General features: G+C 42.8%; 1 protein-coding gene across 2 annotated transcripts in view; it reads left to right on the forward strand.

Moving 5' to 3' along the window:
* Positions 1-25,967, forward strand: part of ADCY6 (adenylate cyclase 6) — a 64,370-nt gene that overhangs the window by 9,455 nt on the left and 28,948 nt on the right. For both annotated transcript variants that reach the window (XM_081319488.1, XM_081319489.1), the window contains 7 exons: positions 11,918-12,067; positions 14,338-14,459; positions 14,701-14,812; positions 15,945-16,072; positions 20,317-20,475; positions 21,566-21,707; positions 22,160-22,288. In XM_081319488.1, coding sequence (XP_081175614.1) covers positions 11,918-12,067; positions 14,338-14,459; positions 14,701-14,812; positions 15,945-16,072; positions 20,317-20,475; positions 21,566-21,707; positions 22,160-22,288 — 942 coding nt within the window. The remainder of the gene's footprint in view (positions 1-11,917; positions 12,068-14,337; positions 14,460-14,700; positions 14,813-15,944; positions 16,073-20,316; positions 20,476-21,565; positions 21,708-22,159; positions 22,289-25,967) is intronic.

The following is a 25,967-nucleotide window of genomic DNA, read 5'->3' on the forward strand; positions in this document are numbered from 1 at the left end:
GTAAGTCGATGTAGTGAGTACTACCTGCACTCAGTTGAATTAAAGGCAGACTATATCTTTCAGTGTGCACATCTGGACAGAAAATGTGAAAGTTTAGCAAGAGCTATGTTAACACGTAGTTGATCACCCACCCATTTGTGCTTTTGTTGTTCCTCCTAAAAAGCAGCAACAGAATCTCCCCCTTTCTTTAGATGATTTATCCTTTTGAAAGCTGTCAAATTCAGGCTCTTGAAAGTTGCACAGGTACACTGCAATTAAGATGTTCTAAAGCTACTGAACATTCTCCTTCAACACGAATCATTAAAATGGTGGTGGCAAAGGATTCGGCTAGGAATAATGCAATACTCGAACACATAATGTATGCGTAAAGAGGGAGAAGATGGCAGAAAGGGAATGAGCCACAAGTGCGTGTGTGGGAGGCTGCACAGAGCAATGATCTGATGCTCTTGTGATGACATACCTGTGTTGCTGTACTAAGATGAGTTCTCAAAGGCTTAAAAAACACTTCGGATTTACAGCTTGTTCTCTCCGTTCCCTCCAAACCAGGAGCTCTGTAGCTTTTTCACTAGTTGCAGATGCAGGGTGATTTTTTTTATTATTATTCTGAGGATAGATAGTAAAATGCTTATTAATCAAATATTGTAACAGGGAAGGGGGGGGGTATTCAGTCCTGCAAAATTTTCATCTTCTTACCCAAATCCCCCTTTATTCCTGTGCCTTATTGTAAATGAACTAGATGTAAGATTTCAGTATTATTCTGATCCTAGAGCAGGAATGTTTTCTTACTGGAAGCAAAGGCCAATCCAACCAGCTCCCAATGACCCTCCCTTAGGGACAGCTGGTAAATATAGTAAATGTTTCTGAAGAGGCTAGGTATCTGGGAAGGGTCAAATCCAAGGCCATCAAAGCATTCCCACAACTTCCAGATCTAAAATATAAGAAAGTGTTTACTGAACTATGCTATGGAACGGAGAAAGAATCTAATTCTTTTAAAGGCAAACCAACAGGACTGATCCTTTCCCTGTGGAGTTACTCACATGATTACTCCAGTGTTGCACATTGTTAGCTGGTTAGATTCAATAAAGTGTTTTGGGTTATGATTGTCAGCTAAGTGACAAATGTATAGGGGTAAAAAAAAATGTGGCATAAATTGGAATTATGTATGAAATAGTGTATAGCAGACGAATGGAGAAGAGAGAAGCTAGCTTGCCTCTTTTCTTCAATTCCTCAGTAGGAGTAGGGAAAACTCAATTTCTCACTCTTTAGAAATTAAGAAGTAAAACATCAAAAGCTCACATCCTTTTTTTGTCCAGCAGAAAAAAACTTGATAAATATGTTAATTATAACCCAGGGGATTTTGTCTAATGCTATTAACTGTCCAAAGTACAGTTTCTGAAGACATGTATTAATCATTCAGAGATATGGCTGACTATTGCCATGATTAAGGAAGTCTGAACTGAAGATGGAGTAATGTAGCCAGTGTCATAGTTATGGAAGTAATGAAGTTATCAGCTTATTGAAAATTGGAAGTATGGTGGCATGTCTGTTTATAGGGCCTGGTGCTACATTGCTGCCATCTCTGTATTTCTTGTTTCCTTCCAAAGGAAATTTAAGAATGTAGGTAATTAGCTAGGATGTAGCTAGTTAATTGTTAATAATAATCATTTTTGTTCACAGAATTGTAGCTTGGATTTTGAAAAACACACTTAACAAGATTACTTAAAAGTATAGCATCTGTAGTACAGCAGAGAGTTCTGACAAAATGGGATCCACTGGAGAAGGAAATGCCAACCCACTCCAGTATCTTTGCCATGAAAACCCCATGGACAGTACCAAAAGGCAAAAAGATATGATGCTGGAAGATGAGCCCCTCAGGTCGGAAGGCGCCCAATATGCTACTGGGGAAGAGCAGAGGGCTAATACTAGTAATGCCAGAAAGAATGAAGCGACTGGGCCAAAGCCGAAAGGACGCTCAGCTGTGGATGTGTCTGGTGGTGAAAGGGAAGTCCGATGCTTAAAGATTTTTTCTCCATAGGAACCTGGAATGTAAGATCCATGAATCAAGGAAAGCTGGACGGGGTCAAACAAGAGATGACAAGACTGAACATGGACGTCTTAGGAATCAGCGAACTAAAATGGACAGGAATGGGTGAATTTAATTCAGATGACCATCAGGTATACTATTACGGGCAAGAATCCCTCAGAAGAAATGGAGTAGCCTTCATAGTCATTAAAAGAGTAGGAAAAACAATACTGGGATACAATCCCCAAAATGACAGAATGATTTCAGTTCGAATCCAAGGTAAACCATTCAATATCACAGTAGTCCAAGTCTATGTCCCAAACACCATTGCTGAAGAGGATGAAATTGATTGGTTCTATGAAGCCCTACAGCACCTTATAGAACTAACACCAAAAAATGATGTCGTTATCATCATGGGGGATTGGAATGCTAAAGTAGGAAGCCAAAAGATAACCGGAATAACAGGCAAGTTTGGCCTTGGAGTACAAAATGAAGCAGGGCACAGGCTGATAGAATTTTGTCAAGAGAATACGATGGTCATAGCAAACACTCTTTTCCAACAACCCAAGAGATGGCTCTACACATGGACATCATCAGATGGTCAACACAGAAGTCAGATTGACTATGTGCTCTGCAGGCAAAGATGGAGAAGCTCTATACAGTCAGTAAAAACAAGACCAGGAGCTGACTGTGGCTCAGACCATTAGCTTCTCGTTGCAAAGTTTAGGCTTAAACTGAAGAAAGTAGGGAAAAGCACTAGGCCACTCAGGTATGAACTAAATCATATCCCTGACGAATATACAGTAGAGGTGACAAACAGATTTAAGGAATTAGATCTGGTAGAGAGTGCCTGAAGAACTATGGACGAAGGTTCGCAACATTATACAAGAGGTATCAACTAAAACCATCCCAAAGAAAAAGAAATGCAAAAAAGCAAAATTGCTGAGGAAGCTTTGCAAATAGCTGAGGAAAGGAGGGAAGCGAAAGGCAAGGGAAAAAAAGAAAGATACACCCAATTGAATGCAGAATTCCAGAGAATAGCTAGAAGAAATAAGAATGCCTTCTTAAATGAACAGTGCAAAGAAATAGAAAACAATAGAATAGGGAGGACCAGAGATCTCTTCAAGAAAATTGGAGAGATGAAGGGAACGTTTCATGCAAAAATGGGCATGATAAAGGACCAAAATGGCAGGGACCTAACAGAGGCAGAAGAGATTAAAAAGAGGTGGAAAAATTACACAGAAGAACTGTACAAGAACGAGCTTAACATCCCTGATGTTGACCATGATGAGGTGGTCACTGACCTCGAGCCAGACATCCTAGAATGTGAAGTGAAGTGGGCCTTAGGAAAGCTGAGCAACAACAAAGCTAGTGGAGGTGACAGTATTCCAGCTGAGCTATTCAAAATCTTAAAAGACGATGCAGTAAAAGTGCTACACTCAATTTGCCAGCATATTTGGAAAACTCAACAGTGGCCACAGGATTGGAAAAGATCAGTTTACATTCCAATTCCAAAGAAAGGCAGTGCCAAAGAATGTTCAAACTATTGCACCATTGCACTCATTTCACGTGCTAGTAAAGTTATACTTAAAATCCTACAAGCTAGACTCCAGCAGTATGTGGATCAAGAACTACCAGAAGTACAGGCAGGATTTCGAAGAGGCAAAGGAACTAGAGATCAAATTGCCAACATACGCTGGATCATGGAGAAAGCTAGGGAGTTCCAGAAAAACATCTACTTCTGCTTCATTGACTATGCCACGGGTCGGCAACCCGCGCCTCTTTGAGCCGTCTCCTGCGGCTCCCAGTCGCCTGGTGCACGCGCACCTCTTCGAACGGGTAGTGGTGCGCGTGCACCTCTCCAAATGGAGAGTGGCACCGCCCGTTCCAACAGGTGCGCGTGCACCTTTCCGAAGGGCAGAGGTGTGCGTGGCACCTCTCCCAAACTGCCGCCGTCCCGTTTGCACAGCTGCCGCGTTCATCCAAACGGAACGGCGGCGGCTTGGGAGAGGTGCGCGCGCACCTCTCCCAAGCTGCCGCCGTCCCTTTCGGAGACCTGCCGCGTTCGTCAAACATGAATGAACGCGGCAGCTGTGCAAACGGGATGGCGTCGGCTTGGGAGAGGTGCGCGTGCGCCTCTCCCAAGCCGCCGCCGTCCCTTTCGGAGACCTGCCGCGTTCGTCAAACATGGACGAACGCGGCAGCTGTGCAAACGGGACGGCAGTTTGGGAGAGGTGTGCACGCACCTCTCCCAAGCCCCCGCCGTCCCTTTCGGAGACCTGCCGCGTTCGTCAAACATGGACGAACGCGGCAGCTGTGCAAACGGGACGGCGGCGGCTTGGGAGAGGTACGCGCGCGCCTCTCCCAAGCCGCCGCCCCTTTCGAAGACCTGCCGCGTTCGTCAAACATGGACGAACGCGGCAGCTGTGCAAACGGGACGGCAGTTTGTGAGAGGTGTGCACGCACCTCTCCCAAGCCGCCGCCGCCCCTTTTGGAGACGTGCCGCATTCGTCAAACATGGACGAACGCGGCAGTTGTGCAAATGGCACGGCAGCGGTTTGGGCATGAACGCGGCAGGTCTCCGAAGGGGACGGTGGCGGCTTGGGAGAGGTGCGCGTGCACCTCTCCTAAACCGCCGCCGTCCCGTTTGCACAGCTGCCGCGTTCGTCCATGTTTGACGAACGCGGCAGGTCTCCAAAAGGGACAGCGGTGGCTTGGGAGAGGTGCGCACGCACCTCTCCCAAGCCGCCGCCATCCCGTTTGTACAGCTGCCGCGTTCGTCCATGTTTGACGAATGCGGCACGTCTCCGAACAGGACGGCGCGCACCTCTCCAAAGGGGAGACCCGTCGCCGCACAGGTGCCTCCCATTTTGCGCATGCGCGTGAGTGGACGCACGCGTGCGCACTTTTTGCGGCTCCCACTGTTTTGTTTGTGTGATGGAACCAATTCTGAGTGGCTCTTTTCCTTTTTCCGGTTGCCGACTCCTGGACTATGCTAAAGCATTTGATTGTGTGGATCACAACAAACTGTGGCAAGTTCTTAAAGAGATGGGAGTACCAGACCATCTTATTTGTCTCTTGAGAAACCTATATGCGGGTCAAGAAGCAACAGTGAGAACTGGACACAGTACCACTGATTGGTTCAAAATTGGGAAAGGAGTCCAGCAAGGCTGTGTACTGTCGGCCTGCCTGTTTAACTTATATGCAGAGCACATCATGAGAAAGGCAGCGCTAGATGAATCAAAAGTTGGAATTAAGATTGCAGGGAGAAATATCAACAACCTAAGATATGCAGATGATACTACTCTAATGGCAGAATGTGAAGAGGAACTAAAGAGCCTCTTGTTGCTGGTAAAGAGGGAGAGTGCAGAAGTTGGTTTGAAACTTAACATTAAGAAAACCAAGATCATGGCATCGGGCCCTCTCAATTCCTGGCAAATAGATGGGGAAGAAATGGAGGTAGTGACAGATTTTATTTTCCTGGGCACCAAGATCACGGCAGACGGGGACTGCAGCCAAGAAATTAAAAGACGCTTGCTCCTGGGGAGGAAAGCCATGACAAATCTAGACAGCACACTAAAAAGCAGAGACATCACCCTGTCAACAAAAGTGCGTATAGTCAAGGCTATGGTCTTCCCAGTTGCAATGTATGGCAGTGAAAGTTGGACCATAAGAAAGGCTGAACACCAAAGAATTGAGGCCTTTGAACTCTGGTGCTGGAGAAGACTCCTGCGAGTCCCTTGGACTGCAAGGCGATCAAACCGGTCAGTCCTAGAGGAGATCAACCCTGACTGCTCTTTAGAAGGCCAGATCCTGAAGTTGAAACTCAAATACTTTGGCCACCTAATGAGAAGGAAGGACTCACTGGAGAAGAGCCTCATGCTGGGAAAGATCGAGGGCAATAGAAGAAGGGGACGACAGAGAATGAGGCGGCTGGATGGAGTCACTGAAGCAGTAGGCATGAGCTTAAATGGACTCCAGAAGATGGTAAAGGACAGGAAGGCCTGGAGGAATGTTGTCCATGGGGTTGCGATGGGCCGGACATGACTTCGCAACTAACAACAACAGTACAACTTTTAATCTCAGTTGTGGATTTAAAGGTGGTTTTGCTGTTGTTTTTTTGGGGGGAAGGCTTAGCAATTCCATCTTATGTTGTGTTGCCTGTTTGTTTAGTTTATTGTTTAGTGTACTGGTAAACCAGAAACAGGCTTAAGTTTGGCAGCCCAATTAAGTTTGGGTTCCATGCACCAGCCACCATGTCTTGAGTTTGCTGCACAAGATACATCCAAACAGAATTTCTTCTTTGGTGCTTTGAATTATTTTAGTTAGCTCTAGTCTAAAATAGATAATAATAATAACAATAATAACAACAATAACAACAACAACAACAACAACAATAATAATAATAATAATAAGAAGAAGAAGTTGGAAGGGACCTCGGAGGTCATCTAGTCCAACCCCCTGCTCAGGCAGGAAACCCTATACCATTTCAGACAAGTGGCTAGCCAGTCTCTTCTTAAAAAACTTCCAGTGTTTGGAGCATTCACCACTTCTGGAGGCAGAAACTAAGTATATCCAGATATTCCTGAACCAGAAATCCCAATAGCTGAACTCTGCATGGCCAGCAATGAGATGCTGGTTTGTCAACACCTTCTGGGCCCAGATTGCTTTCCTCTGTTCTAATTCTTAATAGTAATGTAAATATAATTTAACAGTCTGGAGATTAACGGATTTTGGAATCTGAACTAACTTACCGGTATTCAAGATTCAGTTTCTACCTATCCGAAATTCACAATGAAAAGATGCATTTACCTGCCCTGTTATTTGTAAGAGATGTTCATTTTAGCTTCCATTAAGAACTGCAGACAAGATTAGTTTGCCTCAGTAAAACTAGAGGCACTGTAGGATTTAATCTGTCTTTTATATCAGGGTTCTTCAAAGTGGTCAGTATCAATCCTCAAACAATTATTATTGCTATTATTATTCATAGTACTTTTAACATGGTATTTGTTAAATTATTTTCATATACTGTTTTGTGGGCAGAGGGGTTGATGAGCAGTTTGAAACTACTTCATGAAGGGCTTGATGAGTTGGAGAGTTTAGGGACCCCTGGTTTAGAGATAAATACTTCGGCTCTATGGTACTAAAAGCAGTTCTGGTCCCTTGCAAAGTAAGACTGCTGGGGTTGGAGAGCCCTTCACCTTCTAGATCATGGATGTCAAACTTGCTGCATCACATGACATGTCACGACATATCACGACTTTGCATTGCCGGAGCTGAGGTGGGCATGGCCTCTGTATGGTGTAACTGGCCCACGGGCCAGCAGTTTAACACCCCTGTATCTAGATGATGTTGGATTCCAGTTCCATCAGCTTTAGTCAGCTGGTCTATAGGAAAGGATGGATAGCAAGTATAATCCATATTTAGGGAAGCACACATTTCACAACCTTGATTTATGGTGTAAAATGTCACCTCTCTCATGGGTGCCCAAGTACTGTAGCAGGTACAATACTGTAAAATTTAGTTTTGTGTCAAGCAATAGCAAATAAAGTTTTTTTCATTATATATTTTTTTATGTAGAACCTTTCCTGGCTTGGGGAAGATTACAGGTTTTCTTCCCTAAACCTTGTGAATTAATGTCAGTCTCAGAATTTGTCCATACTGTTGGGTGACATTTTATGAATATTGAGTATCCATCACTGTTACAGGCTATTACGTGGAAGGAGTGGGAGTAAGCTACACCAAGAGGTATCAAGTGATAAGAACCAGTAAGTAGTTCATAGATAAATAAATAGGTCTGTGATGTTTGGTTGCCTTAATTGGCTGAAAAATGTTTATTCAGCTAGAAATGTGATCCAGCAGCAGAGTTTATATGCATGGACACACATGCCTATATATCATGCACGTTTGTTTAGAAGCAGCAGATGGCAAGCATTATCTGAAAAGAAAGTGGAAGTTTCAAAGTTCAGTGGTATAGCAATCTATAGGTTTCCATGCACGCCATCCAAGGTTCAATCTTTGGCCTCTCGGTTTTGTTTAACAAAAGAAGCAAGTGATAGGTGATGAGAAAGCTTCCTAAGATTCTGGAGAACTCCTCTCCAGTTAGTAGACAATGACGAGTTTCATCAGTGATAGTTAATCTGATTGCTATTTTGGAGTGCAACTCCCATAATCCTTTGTCCTTAACCATGTTGGTAGAACTGGCTGAATTGGAATTAAGAATACTTGAAAACTCACTCATCGCCTACCATTAAGCTCATATGGACAAATGGTCTGAAGTGGTACAGATGAAGGCATAGTTGTATGCAAGGCATGTCCCATTTTTCTTGCAGGATAAACATACAAGATCGGCAAAGGGAAAAAAAATGCTTCTGAAATATATTGAACCTCATGCCGATTTAAGTGACTAATCAGTTAAAATGCTTATCATAATTGCGTCCTTTAGATTGCATCTCTAATAATGCAGGTCTGCCGTCCTTCTGATCACTAATACATTACTTCTAGGCCAGTGATGGCGAACCTTTTAGAGACCGAGTGCCCAAAATGCAACCCCAAACCCACTTATGTATCATTGGGTGCCAGGTGGGTGTGGCCCATTGGGTGGGCTTGGCCCATTGGGTGGGCGTGGCCCATTGGGGGGGGTGTGGCCCATTGCAGTGATAACAGCAGATTGGGTGGGACTAAAAAGTTCAATCAATTCCAACTTTGCGAGATCTTTTTTTCCCCACGAGAAGTTGAAATTGATTGATTGAACCTTTTTTCCCCCACACACACAGTGGCGGAGGCCTAAAGCAAAAAGGGTTTATAAAACCCTGCTGAAAGCCTAGGACTGGGGTGACGGCATGTGTGCCCACAGAGAGGGCTCTGCGTGCCACCTGTGGCATGTGTGCCATAGGTTCACCACCATGGTTCTAGGCAAACCACTGTCTATGCAGGTCTGTCTCAGGCTTTCAAGGGCCACAAAATGAAGCTTTTCTTAGCCTGCTACTGGACCAAAGGTTCTTATGCCCCCAGTTCATATCTTCTGAGATGGGTTGACTAGAGAGTGAGAGTTATAGTACATAGTACCTACTTGGGTGGCTGGAGGAGGGGCAAAAAAAATCTCTCAGATTTGCCAGTGGGCATAGGGAAAGGTCAGAGTGCTTCATTTCCCAGCATAAAATTCCTGATCATTTTTGGCTATCAGACTACAACTAAGTTTCAAGACTTTAATTAATGAGCCATGGTGGTGCAGTGGTTAGAATGTAGTAGTGCAGGCTAATTCTGCTAGCGGTTCGATCTTCACCGGCTCAAGGTTGGCTCAGCCTTCCATCCTTCCAAGGTCGGTAAAATGAGGACCCAGATTGTTGGGGAGTAATATAAACTGTAAACTGTAAACTGCTTAGGGAGAGCTGTAAAGCAATGTGAAGCGGTACATAAGTCTAAGTGCTATTGCTAGTGCTATTGCCAACTGGAGTTCAAGATATGAGTTTTGTAAAAACCAAAGGACTCGGCTGTAGACCAAAGATTTAACTCAGGACTTTCTTGCTACAACTGAATCGCGTTTCTTGGGATGGTTTATCCCTTGATGCTCAGTCCTAAAGTGTGTGAAATAATTAGACTCATACATTGTTCAAAGCCATGATTGCTTAGCCAAAACTGATTAGATTTATATATTATGCTAATTGTTTGCAAACTGCACAGACTGAGTTCATTCAATATGCTAAGCCAAAACCAGACAAATCATATAATTATCGAACCATAGAATGGAAAAGTTGATTGTTACCATCTAGTCCAACCCAATGCCCAGGGCAGGGATCTATTACTACAGCATCTTCAAACCATGGTGGGTAAAACAGATTATGCCTTATTTTGTTGTGTAAACTCAGTTAATGACTTCAAACAGTAATGGCGTATGTAGGTCTTCTTACATTGTTCTGTCATCCTTTGGTGAAGCAAATCCAGATGCTGGATTGTAGCTACTGAAATTACAATTAGCTAAATCTTGTGTATTTGAACACTGTATCTGTGATTTGAGCAAACACTTAGCTGGTAACTGTGGACCAATTATTATGCTCTGTAGCTGTTAATTACTGCGGAGAGATGTTTTCATTTTGGAATATAACTGGAGCTGTTCTGTTAAGAGAATTGATTATTTTTTTTAGGCCAGTGGAACCTGTTTTTTTTTTCATTTAACCAAGTGCAAGTACCCTTTTAACTAGATTTCTTAACTTGCTTTGGAAATATTTTAAGGAACTTTGTGAATGTTTTGTGCTGGAAGCAGTGTGACTTCTGGATGACAGCCCCTCTGCCTACATGGCGGCAATGTGTGAAAGGATTGTAAACAGGCATGGAATAAGCTGTTGTGCTGTCGGTCCTGGTATTTTTACTCTATCTTGGTGGCTACAGAACATCAAGGCAGGGAACAGTGGCGCCATACTGGTGTCCAGTAGGAATTAATGCCAGAGAAAACTGTTAAAACTTGCAAAGCATTTTACTTTCAAGGCAGCATTGTGTGCCAATAATCTTGGCCTACATTCAGCCCCATCAGTTTCCCTCCCAGGCATGCATCCTTAGCAGCTCCAGCTGCATGCTGCTGGTTATTATATGGGGAAACCTTAAGCTGACCTCTGTTGAAAAATGGACTTTTGGTTTCTTTGGCTACTCTACCTTCCTAATTACTTACTGCTTGTCAAGTATTCAAAGCTTGCTATTGTTTTTGCTTTGCAGAGCTTACAATAAACTGGCAGGGCAGGGCACAATTATTATAATATTTCAATAAGGTGAGGCAGACATGCCACAGGATTGTAATGGTATGACTTGTTTCTGGTTGATCTGAATGGACCCTGCTGTTACTAGGTTGGTTTCCTTCCTCATTTGTCCTCCTTATCAATTGCTGCCTTACCTGGTCACAAAACACGTTAGTAATCTGCCTTTCTTCCATCATGGGGCTTGCATGCAGCATTCATGAATAGTCTCCCATTTGGTCACTGCCAAGCTTAGTCTGGGGGTGTGTGTGTGCTTTGGGACAATAAGCTTATTGTCTAAATTGGTTTATTCCCTTCAAGTCTCTTTTTCTTGAAATGTTATGTGAGCATGGACAATTTTTCCTAGTGTTATTTAGAATATGATAGAAGGTTGAATTAATTGAATTATCATTTAAGGGAAACTTCACTTGATGAGCAAGTGACCCCCTGGATGTTACACAGATGCACTGTTCCTACATCACTCTGGCCTGGCAGATGAGCCTCGAAGGCAGGGGGCCCGGATGCCTTTGGAATACGTGTGAACATGTAAACACATAGGTAGCCATTTTAAACCATTTGTGCATCTAGCCCAGCATTGCTTACTCTAATTGGCAGCAGTCTTCTTGAGTTTTGAAGAGGAAATAGGCTTCCACATTACTAGCTGGGCCTGAAGGTGGGGGTTGTGGGAATGAAGTGCATGCCTTATAGGTATTTGTGGGTCCTTCCCCATAGAAAAATACTCGTCTCTCTAGGAAGGCCATTGTACATGGAAGGTTGTTTGCAAAACAAACATAATTACAGTTTTGGTCTTTCAGCGTTACCTCTTAGCGTGAACTAAGATAGGTTTTTTTCTCCCCCAGTTTCACTTCCCATTCTCTCTCCCTAAAAGCATTGGGATCTTCCTGACACCCACCCTTCCCAGCAGAATCTTTGGTATCTTGGGCATCGACCGACCGACCGACCGAGGGGAAAGGGAGAGAAGTACAAAACCCCCATTGTCTTCTAGGAGGCCCTCCTTGCATAAAGCTTTTAATTCATTCTTTATGCTGGGGTGTGAGGGAGGATGGCTCTCTCCAAAGACAGTGGGAAAAGGGAAAGCCAAGCTAGAAACTGTTTATGTCAAAAAATACTTGTGCCCAGTTTGTATGGGTCTTTCCCTTGCTTGCAGCTTGTTGCAAATGCTTTGATCTTCCTCTGTACCAACATCATTGGTATCTGCACCCACTATCCAGCTGAAGTGTCACAGCGCCAGGCCTTCCGGGAAACACGTGGCTACATCCAGGCTCGACTGCACTTACAACGTGAAAACCGTCAGCAGGTGGGGACCTAATCAGATTTTTTTTGGGGGGGGGGGCAGGATGGAACTGCTGCAGGGAGTGGGGAAAACAGAGCATGCACTATGTCTTGGGTTCCTGCACATGTTTGGTTAATATTGAGGTGATTTTGTTGCTTGGAAATGTGGGATGCCCCAGCTCTGAGACATTTTAACAGAGCCTAAATATCCTTTATAGCAGGGGTCCCCAAACCCTGGGCTGTGGCCTTTTTGAAACCAGGCCGCATGAGTGATGGGCAAGCGTGCGTGTGCACGTAGCTCCACTTGGGCACGTAGTGGGTCCTTGTGCTCGATTGCGAAGCTCCATTGGAGCTTTACACACAGGTGCCCTCTGCTCGTGTAAGTGGAACTTCACATACAAGCGCAAGCACCCTGTGCTCAAACGTCCTCCGTTCGTGCAAGTGGAGCTTCGCACACAAGCACAAGCACTCTCCACTCATGCTTGAAGCTCCGTTCCCGTGAGTGGAGGGCGCGCACAGCCACCACTATCACCATTTTTTAAAAATCCCATTTATATCCCGCCCTTCTCCGAAGACTCAGGGCGGCTTACAATCTAAGCACAAATCAAATGTGCTTAGCAATTGTGCTGTGCACCTGCACCTGCCACTCACACACACACATGTGCCGGGCTGCGCTGCAAGGTGGAAAAGGTGGGGACCACTGCTTTATAGAATTCAGTAGAAATTACAGTTAGAGTCTTTCTCACATTTATACTGCATCCATTCTAGGAATTCAAAGTCATGAAAAATTTCTGCAGGGTTTTTGGGTTTTTTTGTAAAATATAATAATCCCTCTCCTCAAAGGGAGCTTCCATCCCTTCCATTATTTTTGCTCTTTTTGTTCAACTTAATTGAGGAAGGGTCCTCAAAGCTTTTGATCATAGATTCATAGAACTTTTGCTTGCTCCTTATAAAGTCATTAATGTATCATTCAGTATTGCACTGTTTTTTAATCAAGAGAATCCTGTTGCTAGAAACAAGTACAGGTAGATCAGTTCACTTTAATGTTTTTCCTGACCCTTTCATGTTGCAAACTCTTTATTATATCCTCAAATTCTTTCTCCTGCAACTTCACATTGGTAGAGGGAAAATTAGGTGACACCATGTACTATAGTTTCAACTCCTTGCACTTGTCTGCTTTGTATTTAAAAGTCAGACGTGCATGTGTGCTGAACATCTTCCTATATTATAGGCTTGTAAATTGATTGCATTGGCTTCCTGAGACCAATGACACTAATTTGATTTGATTTGATTTGATTAAATTTATATGCCGCCCTTCTCCCTGAGGACTCAGGGCGGCTCACAACAATAAAAATTAAAAAACATAGAGTAAAAAATTTAAAAGAGAATTAAACAATAAATGCAAAATTACGAGACAATTTAACCCAGTAAAAAGCCTAATTAAAAAACGTAGTCAGTCCAGGCCCGCTTGTTGGAAAAACCAGGTCTTCAGGTCACGGTGGAAGGACCGAAGGTCAGGGGCCGTCCGCAGCTCCGGGGGCAGTTCATTCCAGAGGGTCGGCGCGCCCACAGAGAAGGCTCTCCACGGCACCCTGAGGAGGCCGACTCTGTGGGAGCGAACCAGGCGATGGGAGGTTGACAATGGCAGCAGGTGGTCTCTCAAGTACCCCGGGCCTAAGCCATGTAGGGCTTTAAAGGTTATTACCAGCACCTTGAATCGCAAAATAATAATTATTTTGAAGTTTATTTTGTCTTTCACCTATGCACAAAATTTCAGGATCTTTAATCCTTGAAAGAATGCATTAAAAACCCAATTGGTTCTTCCTTTCTATCTATGATCCACAGATCCAATTTAGCTGTGCAAGCACATTCTCTTCTAGAGAAGTTCTGTGGAAGTGAATACCTCATTGCTCTTATTTAGCTCTAACACTGGTCTGTTCCAGTGAACCTCATCACTTTATCAGCTAGGCAGAAGGATATAATGTTTTGTACACATACTTGAGCATTACCTTTAACACAGACTCCCTTTTTCCCCATATGGTAATAGATTGCCATCTTGGGCCTTCTTCCTTTCTGCTATGTTTCAGTCTGTCTGCAAGTAAAAGGCTTATGAAGTGGGAACAGGTAGCATGGCAACTCAACTCTATAATGCTTTGCAGGCCAAAAAGCATAGAGTAAAACAGCATTGGCAGTGGGGTGGGTCAATATGTTCTGATCTTGGTTTTTGGTTTATTCCAGCAGAATTACTGCTGTAATGAAAACCATAATGGACCTTTCTTTCTGGACCCCTGACAGGAACGACTTCTCCTCTCAGTGCTGCCCCAACATGTTGCCATGGAAATGAAGGAAGACATCAACACCAAGAAGGAAGATATGATGTTCCACAAGATCTATATCCAGAAACATGACAACGTCAGGTAATATATATCCTTTGGGTGTATGCGTCTGTGACTTTGAGGGACAGTGAAACCAGTTAACAAACATCATTCTGTTAGAAGTTTGGAGACCGTAGCATAATTTCTTGGCAGATGAGGGTCAGTGGGGTTGAAGATGTTGGCTGAATTTACTCATGAATATATGCAAAAAAGGAACCAAATGGCTTTTGGCTGTTTGTGGGTCTCTGTTCTAATTCCTATTTCTGCTTTTCTCCCCCCACAGCATTCTCTTTGCTGACATTGAGGGCTTCACTAGTTTGGCATCCCAGTGCACGGCACAAGAACTGGTCATGACACTGAATGAACTTTTTGCCCGTTTTGATAAGCTGGCTGCGGTAAGGCAGGAACAGGCCACTAGGCTAACAGAAGAGATGATTACCTGAACTTAGTGCTTTTAGATATGTTGGCAATAATCCTTATAAAACTCAGTGAGCAAGTGCTATGTTCAGTGAGCAAGGGAATTATAATTTAAAATGCCTGTATGGCACCATGCTGCCTATCCTCTGAGAAAAGAGCATTGTATTGATGGCTGTACCTCAAAAGTCAATGTGAACTGTATTATTTCTTCTGTCAGATAATTCCCTTGGGTTGCCTTGCCAAATACAGATAGTCCTCTACTTATGTCCACAGTTGATCCAAAATTTCCTGTGCTAAGCAAGGCAGTTAAGTGAGTTGTGCCCCCACTTTACAACCTTTTTTTGACACAGTTGTTAAGCGAATCACAGCACTTGCTAAGTGAATCATATGGTTGTTAAGCAAATCCGGCTTGCCTCATTGACTTTAGCTTGTTGGAAGCTGCCTGGTGTGAAGGGGTGCAAAAGGTAAATTATGTGACCCCTGGACAGTTCAACTGTCATAAATACATTGCCAGTTTCCGATCGTCCAGATTTTGATCACGTGATCATGGGGATTCTGCAATGGTCATAAATATGAAAAACAGTCATGTTGCTTTTTTCTGTGCCTTTGTAATTTTGAACAGCCACTAAACAAATGGTTGCAAATCGAGGAGGACCTGTAACTTCTAATTATTCCTAGGGTTGTTGGTCTGTATCTTTTTTGTGCTATATTCCGCTGCCTTTGCTGTAGTATGTATCTGTTCCAAAATTCTTTTCAACCTACCTTGAAAGTAATACTGGTACCAGTTCTGGACCATAATGTTGATTTATAAACTTCACTAGAGTTTCACGTTTCTTCAAAGTAACTGAAATTCCTGTCTCCTCCCCTCCCCAACCCTCCTCCCTCCCCCCCCCCTCATTATTGGAAACAAGTACTGCATAAAAACTTCAGTATCTTCAATAAGCTACAAATTCTCAGATTGCTGTTGAAATAACAGTTGTTAGCTAGCTAATGTGACTGATCTGTGTGTGGCAGGGAGAACTGAACTCAGATGAGGTTACTGGAAGGCTACAGTTGCCATTGATGGCTTTTCTGAATCTCCCTCCTTTTTTCTTTTTCTTTTTTTTTTAGGAAAATCATTGCCTTCGCATCAAGATCCTCGGGGATTGCTACTACTGTGTCTCAGGATTGCCAGAGCCACGGGCTGATCATGCCCATTGCTGCGTGGAGATGGGTGTTGACATGATCGAGGCAATTTCGTGAGTCCGCGAGGGATGCTTGCCAGCCTTGGGAAGGGTGCACGTAGTCATTGGTGAACTTAAGGATTTACAGAGTTACCATTTTCCAGAATGGTAGCTACATTAGGCAAATTAGCAGAGAGCTTTGTGGTATCTTAGAGACTTTAGCTTTTGTAAGGTACAGGTATGAACATCGCCCCTGGTATCTCAAATAAGCTTGTAAGCCGCCCTGAGTCTTCGGAGAAGGGCGGGATATAAATGGAATTAAAATAAAATAAAAAAATAAAATAAATTAAAAGACCTAGTCTAGCTCCATGGCCATTCATGGCTAACCAGATGCTTCTGGGAAAGGCAGCAGTGTGCTTTTGCACACATCCACCATCCTGTTCCCACGCAATGGGTATTCAGAGGAATACATGGAGTTACTAAAGTGGCCACTGACAGCTTCATTCCCCACTTCATCAGGTGCCACGGAATATTATCTTCAGTTGGCAGGAGGTTCTGTACTCACCTGCAGGGCAACAGGAATTAAAAGTGGGATCATATGCCATTGGAAGTACAAAATACGTTTTATGTGATAGTTGGATTAAGTTACTATTTACCACAGCAACAGCCAATCATACTACCCGTATTATGGTGGTGTTGTAATTGTCATAGATCACAGTATTTTAAATCCATTGCAGTTAGCTTTTCTACCTTAATATACAGGCAGCCCTCATTTAACAAGCACTCTTTCAGCAACTGTTAACAAGCTACAACAGTGGTGGACAAAAGATGCAGTCCTTTTCTAGGGCATCCTAGAAACTCTGCAGTTATGTGATTATGATCTAGACAACTAGCTAACACTTAGGATAACTGCAGCTTCCCACAATCATGTGATTGCCATTTGCAACTTTCCCTCTGGCTTTCCATAAGTAAAGTCAATGGGGAAGCCAGCAGGGAAGGTTACAAGTCTCTCCAGCATGTTGCTTGCACACACACCCTCTGCAGCAGCCACATTGGACCCCATCGTGCCACACCTTGTGGGTCACCTGACACCCTCTCCACAGGGTAGCAGCCAGCCCCTCCCCGCTTGTGTCACACCTCATGAACCACTCACACATCCTCCCCCACCCAATAGCAACCGCCCGTGGTCTCATCATGCTCTCACTTTGCCTTGTGTCACCTGCCTGTTGACCTGTTTGCAAGCTGCCCAGGGAGTCACTTGACAATCCGCTTAACAACAGCAATAGGGACTGCCATCATTAAGTGTTGCGGTCACCCTTCACAACCACATTGCTTAGCGACGGAAATTCCAGTCCCAATTATCCTTGGTAACTGAAGACTACCTGTACATCTTATTCAACTTAAGAAAGCACCCATGCTTCTGATTAATTGAGCCTTGTCTTTGGAAGCTTATAACATAATGTGTTCTTTTTTGAGTTTCTGAACCCTCTTTATTGTGGCTGTTGCTTGAGATGATGATGATGCAGTTGGCCCATTTGAGACATCACAGTAAAAGGCAGGCCATTTTTCTTGTGCAAAAGGCAGGACAGCAGGTGGTAGGGCCAGGCCTCCTCCTCTCCTTGGTTGCCCACATGCATACAAAGAGGAGGACCTTTGACCTCATTCCTTCTAGTGATTTTAATCAAGATTGTTGCTTTCTGGCTGCTACTACTACTAGCAGTTGGGGATAGCATTCTTGAATCTCCTCCTGTTAATGGATAACTCTTCAGTGAGGAAAATGGACTGGAAGCTCTCTGTGCCCAGGAGTATGAGTGGCATGAGTTCAGAAAAATTCACTTCCTCTTTTTAGTGCATTGCCCCTTGTTGCTTTTTCCAGACTTAAGCTGTGCTTAATTGTTTAAAAGAAACCTGATTAACTCGTGATGGGGGGGTGGGGGTGGGTAATTAATCTAACATTAAAATGAAAGCCTTTGGTTTCCGCTTTGTAGCAAAAAAAAAAAAAAAAGATGGGACGTGGAAGCCTAAGGCTGTCTTCGTGGATTATTTCTGTCATCATAAAACCCAACTTAGCCTACTTTTTAAATCGGCTTATCCCACATAAAACGTGCTAATCATAATTATCTTTCTTGTATCTAAATTTGACCTGCAATGTACAGTATGTGACTCAAAGAGCTTAAAACCACCCGGGCTTCTCTTTCTCGCAGGACCATAAATTATTTTTCATAATGCAGACAATTGCATTCTTTCGTTTTCCATCATTTCGACAGATTTTCCCAAAACTCCTTTACATATAGATGCATTTTAGTAACCTGCAAAGAGCCCCCGGACTCTTCTCTTACACTTATTTTGAACTGGCTTTGGTAGTTTTGGGTATTCAGCTGTGGGCAGATCTAACATTTGTCCCAAAGAAAGCCAAAATATAAAGTGACACTCATGAAATCATGGATTACTTAACCATGATCAACTGGACAAATCACAAGAGGTTGTGTTGATACAACAGAAGCAGCCGAAACCAAACACAACATCATGCTATGGCTTAGAAAGGTAACTAATCTTGCTGCTAAGTCCTATATCTTACAGACATTTCTGCTTCCTTCCCATAGTGTTTATTGTTGTTTTAGCTGGTGGTAGGATAGGCAAAGATGCTGTTTGCCTGTGGGTCACAAAAAGTCCTCTTGAGAACATCTCTGTTTCCTATCCTCCTTCCTGTTACGCCTCCTCCAGCTGCTGAAGTTTTACTGGGCAATGTCTATGCTTTTTCAAAATTATCTTTATAAGCCATGTGGCTTAGAAGCTTCCTCTCTCTAAAAATATGAAAACCAAGATCTTTTCAGGGTATGTTTTTTTTTTGTTTCCCCAGCAAATTGCTCATCGAGACTTAGATTTGCACGGCAAAACTTGGGAGAAGCACAACACGCCTGCTTTTGTCAGGTTGGCTGCTGTATTCACCTGATGAAAGGGCATAGGGAGGGGGATAAAACCCAAGGGGACATTGGTAGATAGCAGTAAGGCTGGAGCTCCCTTAAGAAACTGAGATTGGGTCCATAGGCTTTTGGAGGTAAACAGATGCATGATATTCAACGCATCTCGCATTTACTAGCAGTACTTTGCCCTAACATCTCAATTCACAATTGACTGTGTTCATACATAAATGTGTCACTTGAACCATAAACATTTTGCTTGAACCCAGCCCTTGAAATTTATAAACCCCAAGTTACAGCTTAGCATGACATGTGAACTTTGCCAGTTGTGTATATTCAGCAAATAGTGATAAAACCCAATATAGTTCTAAGTATGTGAGTGAGGCTAGGCAGTGTGTTTGTGTGCTCTACAGCTAGTCCTTGACTTACAACAGTTTAGTGACCATTCAAAGATACAACGGCACTGAAAAAAGTGACTTATGACCATTTTTCACAGTTACGACCGTTGCAGCAGTCCCATGGTCACGTGATCAAAATTGAGAGGCTTGGCAAGGGACTCATGTTTATGATGGTTGCAGTGTCCCGGGGTCACGTGATCCCCTTTTGTGACCTTCTGACAAGCAAAGTCAATGGGGAAGCCCGATTCACTTAACAACCCTGTTACTAAATTAACAACTGACATGATTCACTTAACAAATGTGGCAAGAAAGGTCATAAAAGGTAGTCGTAAGCTGAGGACTACTGTATGTATGTACCATATTGCACATTTTATAATAGCAAAATTTAAAACCACATTCTGACGACTATGATTTTGAGGAAAATGAGAAATAATAAAAACACATATACAATATTCACTTAAGACTCAGAAATTCATAAAAGGAAATTAATAAAATTAATAAAAACCTTGTATGCAGGGTCCCTCGGTAGTTATTAATCTTTTTCCCCAACGTGTAGTTGGGAAAACTTTTTTGTAGTTCTTTTTTCCCAACGTGTGAATCCTATTTTCTTTCTTACTATCTAGTAATCAAGAGAGAGAGAGAGAGAGAGAAAGAAAGAAAGGGAGAGAGAGAAAGAAAGAAAGAAAGAAAGGGAGAGAGAGAGAGAAAGAGAAAGAGATTTTTTTTTACAACAACCTTTTTCTTAATCCTATTGAATTATGTTCCTGGTTCTGGTTTGCAGGTTTTCAGTCTTTGTGTTCCAACAACCATTTCAAACTGGTTGCTCAGTCCCTGTAGCCATTTTAGGGTGGGGAATCTGTTAATTTTGTCCTCGCTAAAATAATACAGCTCACCTCTCCCTACCGAGAAGAGAGATTCTTTCTTGTTTGCTTGAGTGATATCTTTGTGTCAGAATTTGTGTGGACCTGTTCTGACATTCATTCCATCCTCCTTCTCCTAGGCTGGTACGGGAAGTGACAGGTGTCAATGTCAACATGCGTGTTGGGATCCACAGTGGGCGTGTGCACTGTGGAGTGCTAGGACTGCGCAAGTGGCAGTTTGACGTCTGGTCTAATGATGTCACCTTGGCCAATCATATGGAAGCTGGTGGCAAAGCGGGGTGAGTCAGGTCCTTCAAAGTTTGAGTGAAACAACGGTGAATTCTAATAGAAAGTGGTTCCTTTGAGACGGGAGATGGAGTAACTTTTCCTCCTAATGGCCCATGTTCCTTTGAAGAAAATTGGTTTGGAACTGGGAAAGTCATGGTAGTATTGGGTGCGACCCCATTTTTTCCCCATTCTTCCCTTTTTGTCTTACCTCTTATCTTCTGTCTTTTACATACCATAGCTTTGAAATTACTCTGTTCCATTCCTTTTTTTATTAAACGTGGAGTTAACCTATCCATTGGAGAAGAGTAGAAAAAAACCAAACTTTAGAGCTTCCCTGGGCTCCAGCCTTACACTATCCCAAGGCTTCTGGGACCAGCCAGGTCTTCACAGCTTTTCAGAAAGCCAGGAGGGTAGGGGCCTGCTGGATCTCAGGGGGAGGGTGCTTCCCTAGGCCAGGGACCACTACTGAGATGGTTTACTGCTTCAGCCCCACAAGGTGGCAACATTATAGGGAGGGACCTGTAATGTGCCCACCCAGTCAGACCTTGTGGAATGAGCATATTGGAGATACAACTGGCCCAACACATTCTGATTGCAAAAAGAGATGGCACTTGGCTATTTGGGACAGTCAAGCTTAATAACTGTCTTGGCTGCTCAACAGGAATGCTAACATGGGAATATAAAAGCACAATGCCGTTATATGGATGGGATCAAAATTCCCATGTGGAAATGCCTTATGAAGTAATGTATTATCTCCCCTTATAGCTCGTTATGAGCATTACGCCTTATTTTCATATGAGTTCATCAGGCTTTCCTCCAAATCTTCTTCAGCAAGGCTGCTTTCCACCAGCTTTCCCACAGTATTTTGTCTGCATTCCTGCAGCCAACTGCCTCCAATATTACTTAACCTTATTTTTATTGGTCAATCCTGCTCTTTTACTCAGAGCTGCTAAGCAAGGGCCACATTGCTTCCTTGTTGAGAGAGTAGCTTCTTCCTTTCTTAAGCGATATTATACAAAGTTTAATGAGGGGGTCTCTCGGAGAGTGGGAGAACTGGGTTCCAACACTTGTCTTGGTTAAATGACAACATTTCTGTGATAGGCGGATCCACATTACCCAGGCTACTCTGCAGTACCTGAATGAGGACTATGAAGTAGAGCCGGGGCACGGGGGTGAGCGCAATGCTTACCTGAAGGAGCATAACATTGAAACCTTCTTCATTGTGGGCTGCAGCCAGAAACGGGTAAGTCTTGGGAGTAGGGGGGACATGATTAAATTTGCTTGGGGGCAGGAAGAGAGAACAGATCACCATTATCCAGGAGATGAATAGCAATAGCAAAAGCACTTAGACCTATATACCACTTCACAGTGCTTTACAGCTCTCTCTAAGCAGTTTACAGAGTCAGCATTTTGCCCCCAATAATCTGGGTCCTCATTTTACCAACCTTTGAAGGATGGAAGGCTGAGTCAACCTTCAGCCAGCCAGAGTCAAACTGCTGGCAGTCGGCAGAATTAGCCTGCAGTACTGCATTCTCACCACTGTGCCACCACCGCTCATGTTATGGTCCCTGGAGCTGAAATAACGGAGGCTCTAAAACGAGATATTCCTACTCTAGGGAGTAATGTCTTAAAACACCTGCTTCCAATTGTTGTTCTTTGTTTTGTACCTCCATATTCCACCCTTTCTGCCAATAGAAAGAAGAGAAAGCAATATTAGCAAAGCTGCAGCGAGCCCAGGCAAATTCCACAGAAGGGCTAGTGCCTCGCTGGGTCCCCGAGCGCTCATTTCCACGGAACAAGGACTCTAAGGCGTTGCGACAGATGGTAAGTCTTGGGTTTGCTTGAGACTGTACCTGGGAAAGGAGGGAGGATGGCATAACATATTATTGGATTCTGCTTTGTTCTTTCATTCCTGTTAAGAACACTGTAGACCAAGGGTCCCCAACCCCCAGTCCATGGCCTGGTACCAGGCCACAGCATGCCAGCAACTAGTCTGCACTAACAAGCAAAGCCCCATCTGTGAGATGCAGGCACAAAACCACACAACCTCTGGTCCACGGAAAAACCTCTCTCCACAGAACTGGTCCCTGGTGCCCAAAAGGTTGGGGACCTCTGCTGTAGAGCATATCTTTCTTGGCGTTGAGCTGAAGGGAGGATAACCCTGAATGTGAGATAAGTTGACGGAATAGATTTAAAAAGGCAGCAAAAACATCCTAGGCAGTGCCTGCCCTATGTCTGATTCGTCAACACTGAGTTGTCTACTCAAACTGAAAGCAGCTCCTGAAGATGTCTCCCCCACAACTAACCAGTCCATTAAGCTTCTTTTGGTGACAGACGTTTATATTGATATGGATATAATTGTCCTAATATGTGTTAGAAGTCATGTTCCAAAAAATAGAAGGGTCAAGAAAAAAATGCATTTATATTTCTATTAACTGCCTTAAACACTATTAACTAAAATTAATTGCTTTTGAAATAAGTATTGTTCAGAGATACCTCTCTGCGTAGCTCACCCAGGTAAATAATACAACTGTCATTTCTCTCACACAGAGATAAGGTGAAATGAAAAGGTAAATGGATGGAGAAGGAAAGAATTTAGAGATAAATCCTCCTTAGGCATAAAAAAGGGGTTAAATGCACCAGGCAAACAGCCCTCCCCCCCAAACAAGCTAATAATTATCAGATTAATATTAAAAGGGACCAATGCATCTACTCTTCTTAGAAATAGAAGAGCCTTCCCTACCCACAGATTCACAGGTAATGATTTGGGAACTACTTGATTGATTGACTGATTGATTGATTGATAAATACAGTAAACATGTGCCATATTCAGATGCAAAGGACAGAAATATTTTGGATCCAGCACAGGTTCTGTTGCTGTGCCCTTGGGCAAAGGTCCTCATACTAGATTTGAAACACCCTTGTCCACTGCAGATGTGAAAATTGCACACCTCTAAGATACAGTAAGGGACGCGGTGGCTCAGTGGGTTAGGATGCTGAGCTTGTCAATCAGAAGGTCGGCAGTTTGACGGGTCGAATCCCGAGTGCTGCGTAGCAGAGTGAGCGCCTTTTACTCGTCCCAGCTTCTGCCCACCTAGAATGATGCTTAAAGGACAAGAATGCTCTCATGGGTTCAAAAAGTTAGCCTGGAATGCAGGGCTGAGGGAATGGGATGGGAGAAATTGCTTAAGGCCATAATAATAAAACTACAGTAGTATAATATAGTAAGATAACTGTCAATAAAACTATACATATAACAAGCTAGAGCTAGAGTTTATAGTCTCTCTGTGGAAAATAGACTGCTGTTGACCTGAGCAGTAAAGAAAAAAAGTAACATCACCACCCTTGTAATTCTTATTTCCTTGATACTCAGCAGTAAAACCTTCTCTTCTGTGCCCACACCCATAACTCTCCAGTTGGAAGCATTGGGAAAAACCCTCTTAGGTAACACTTCGCATAAATTGATGGCCTGAAGAGTAGACAATATGAAAGATATTCTTCTGTCCCGTTCTCCATGAAGCTGCATGCATTTCTGGGGAGTTTCTGATCCACCTCTGTCTCTTAAAATATTGTGGAGTATTCATTCACCCACTGTGTTTCACAAGAAGCTTTGTCTGTAGCTTTTTTTTCTTAATGTTGTGCTGATTTTTTAAATTATTTATTTTAATTGTCAAGTGCTTGAATATATTTAAACTTTAAAATTGATTGAAACTTACTCACAGAGCTTATGATCAGATTTATGATCAGAACATTTATTAGAAATATTCAAAGATTAGGTTTCTGCATTTCACTCAGCATAATCTGGGTATTGTATTGTTTTAATGCGATGCTTGAACGTAACGGCTTTTGATATATGATCATTTGTGGCTTAGAGTAATAAAGGAACCTAGCCATTGCAGCTTATTTTAACAGACATGGTTAAAATTGAATCAAGATCTAATTAGTGTTTAGAACAGCATGACGATATAAAGAAGTATCATATTTCAATATTAGAGGATATAATTTCCATTTACTCACAAACCATGCTTGAAAATTGTGGCTTAATGTATGATCTCAGTTAATATCTAAATCCATATCAATGTTTAAAGGAATTCTCTTTCTTAATATTGGAGAAGGCAGTCAGTTAAAATAAAATGCTGGTTTGTGCATTTGAACATCTTTTTAATAAACGCTTTAGGGAAAGATGAGATGTGTATTTTAATGTATAGTTAAATTATGGCATTTGCTACCATAAAGTTCAGTGATAGTCACTGAGTTGAACAGATTTAAAGGGGGTGAGATGAATTTATGAAGATAAGGCTATCAGAGGCTAATACTTTGACTGTATTTTACTTTCAATATCAAGAAGACAGTATTGCCCTGAAATACTGCATTGCTGGGGGAAGTGAATAGGAAGGTGTGTTTCTCACTTCTTTTGTTCTATATACGTATGTATTAGCTTTTAAGAGGCCATTGGATGGTTACTATAAGAGCAGAATATTGCAGCAGCAATGGTCTGCTCTGATTCATCTAGCTGTCCTTTCGTTCTTAAATGAACATTCCATCTTTGTAAGAAATCATCCAATCAGAGCTTAGCGTTGCCATTTGGCATATACTGTTCCTGGTATGAGAAGCTCTTGAGATGTTTGGCAGCTGGGAGTGTTCCAAATCTGATTCCTCTCTGAATGAGTTAGCTTTGGCCATGTGGGTAGCAGCCATTTAAAAGCGAGGGATTCTTGAAGATGCAATTTCAAATGAAATTTTGGTTGTAAATAGATGTCTCTCTAATAATGAGGCAAGCTTGTTAGCAAAGAGAGAATACTATGCGCTTCATGCTTGAATTATTTGGAGCAATTTTGCTTAGGTGAAGGAATAAGGATTGCTGGTTTTGCACATACACATGCATCACACCCATACACACATGAGTCTTCCCAGTGGTGTGGAGGAAACCTGATCCAGGTTTTTTTTCCTGGTTTGTTCCACACCTTCCACTCCACCCGCCACAATCCACTTGTAGGCCTTGAGCAGTCCTTTTCTGGGCTGTTTTTGTTCTCTAATAGGAAATAACTTTTTTGCCCTCGGTGTGTGTGGGGGGTGTTGTTGTTGTTTTTTTTTACTGCCACAAGAGTTGTAATTCTCTTGTGGCCATGTTTTAATTACAGAACTACATAGGAATTAACATGCAATGCACTGAACTTGTTATCAATGTATAAAATTATGCCAAGGAAATAGAATGGTCTGTTTTACTCCAAGCCAAAGAATGAAAGCTCTCCAACCATACCAAAAGAAATATATCAGAAAGAGCTCAGTTTTATTAGCTGCAGAGCTGTACACCTCTTTTACGTGCAGGAAGTTTTCTAACATGGGGAAGAATTGAGCTCTCACTCCACCTCCCTCTATTTTGTAGCTTTCCACTGCATATAGGAAGCAGAACTAAAGAGGAATTTGAAACAAGGAACCTTCCACGTTCTGTTTCTATTGCCCATAACAACCCACTGCTTCACTTTCCCTTCCTTCACATCCC

This window comes from Vipera berus (genome assembly GCF_964194415.1).
Source record: "Vipera berus genome assembly, chromosome: 2".
NCBI classification, from domain to species: domain Eukaryota; kingdom Metazoa; phylum Chordata; class Lepidosauria; order Squamata; family Viperidae; genus Vipera; species Vipera berus.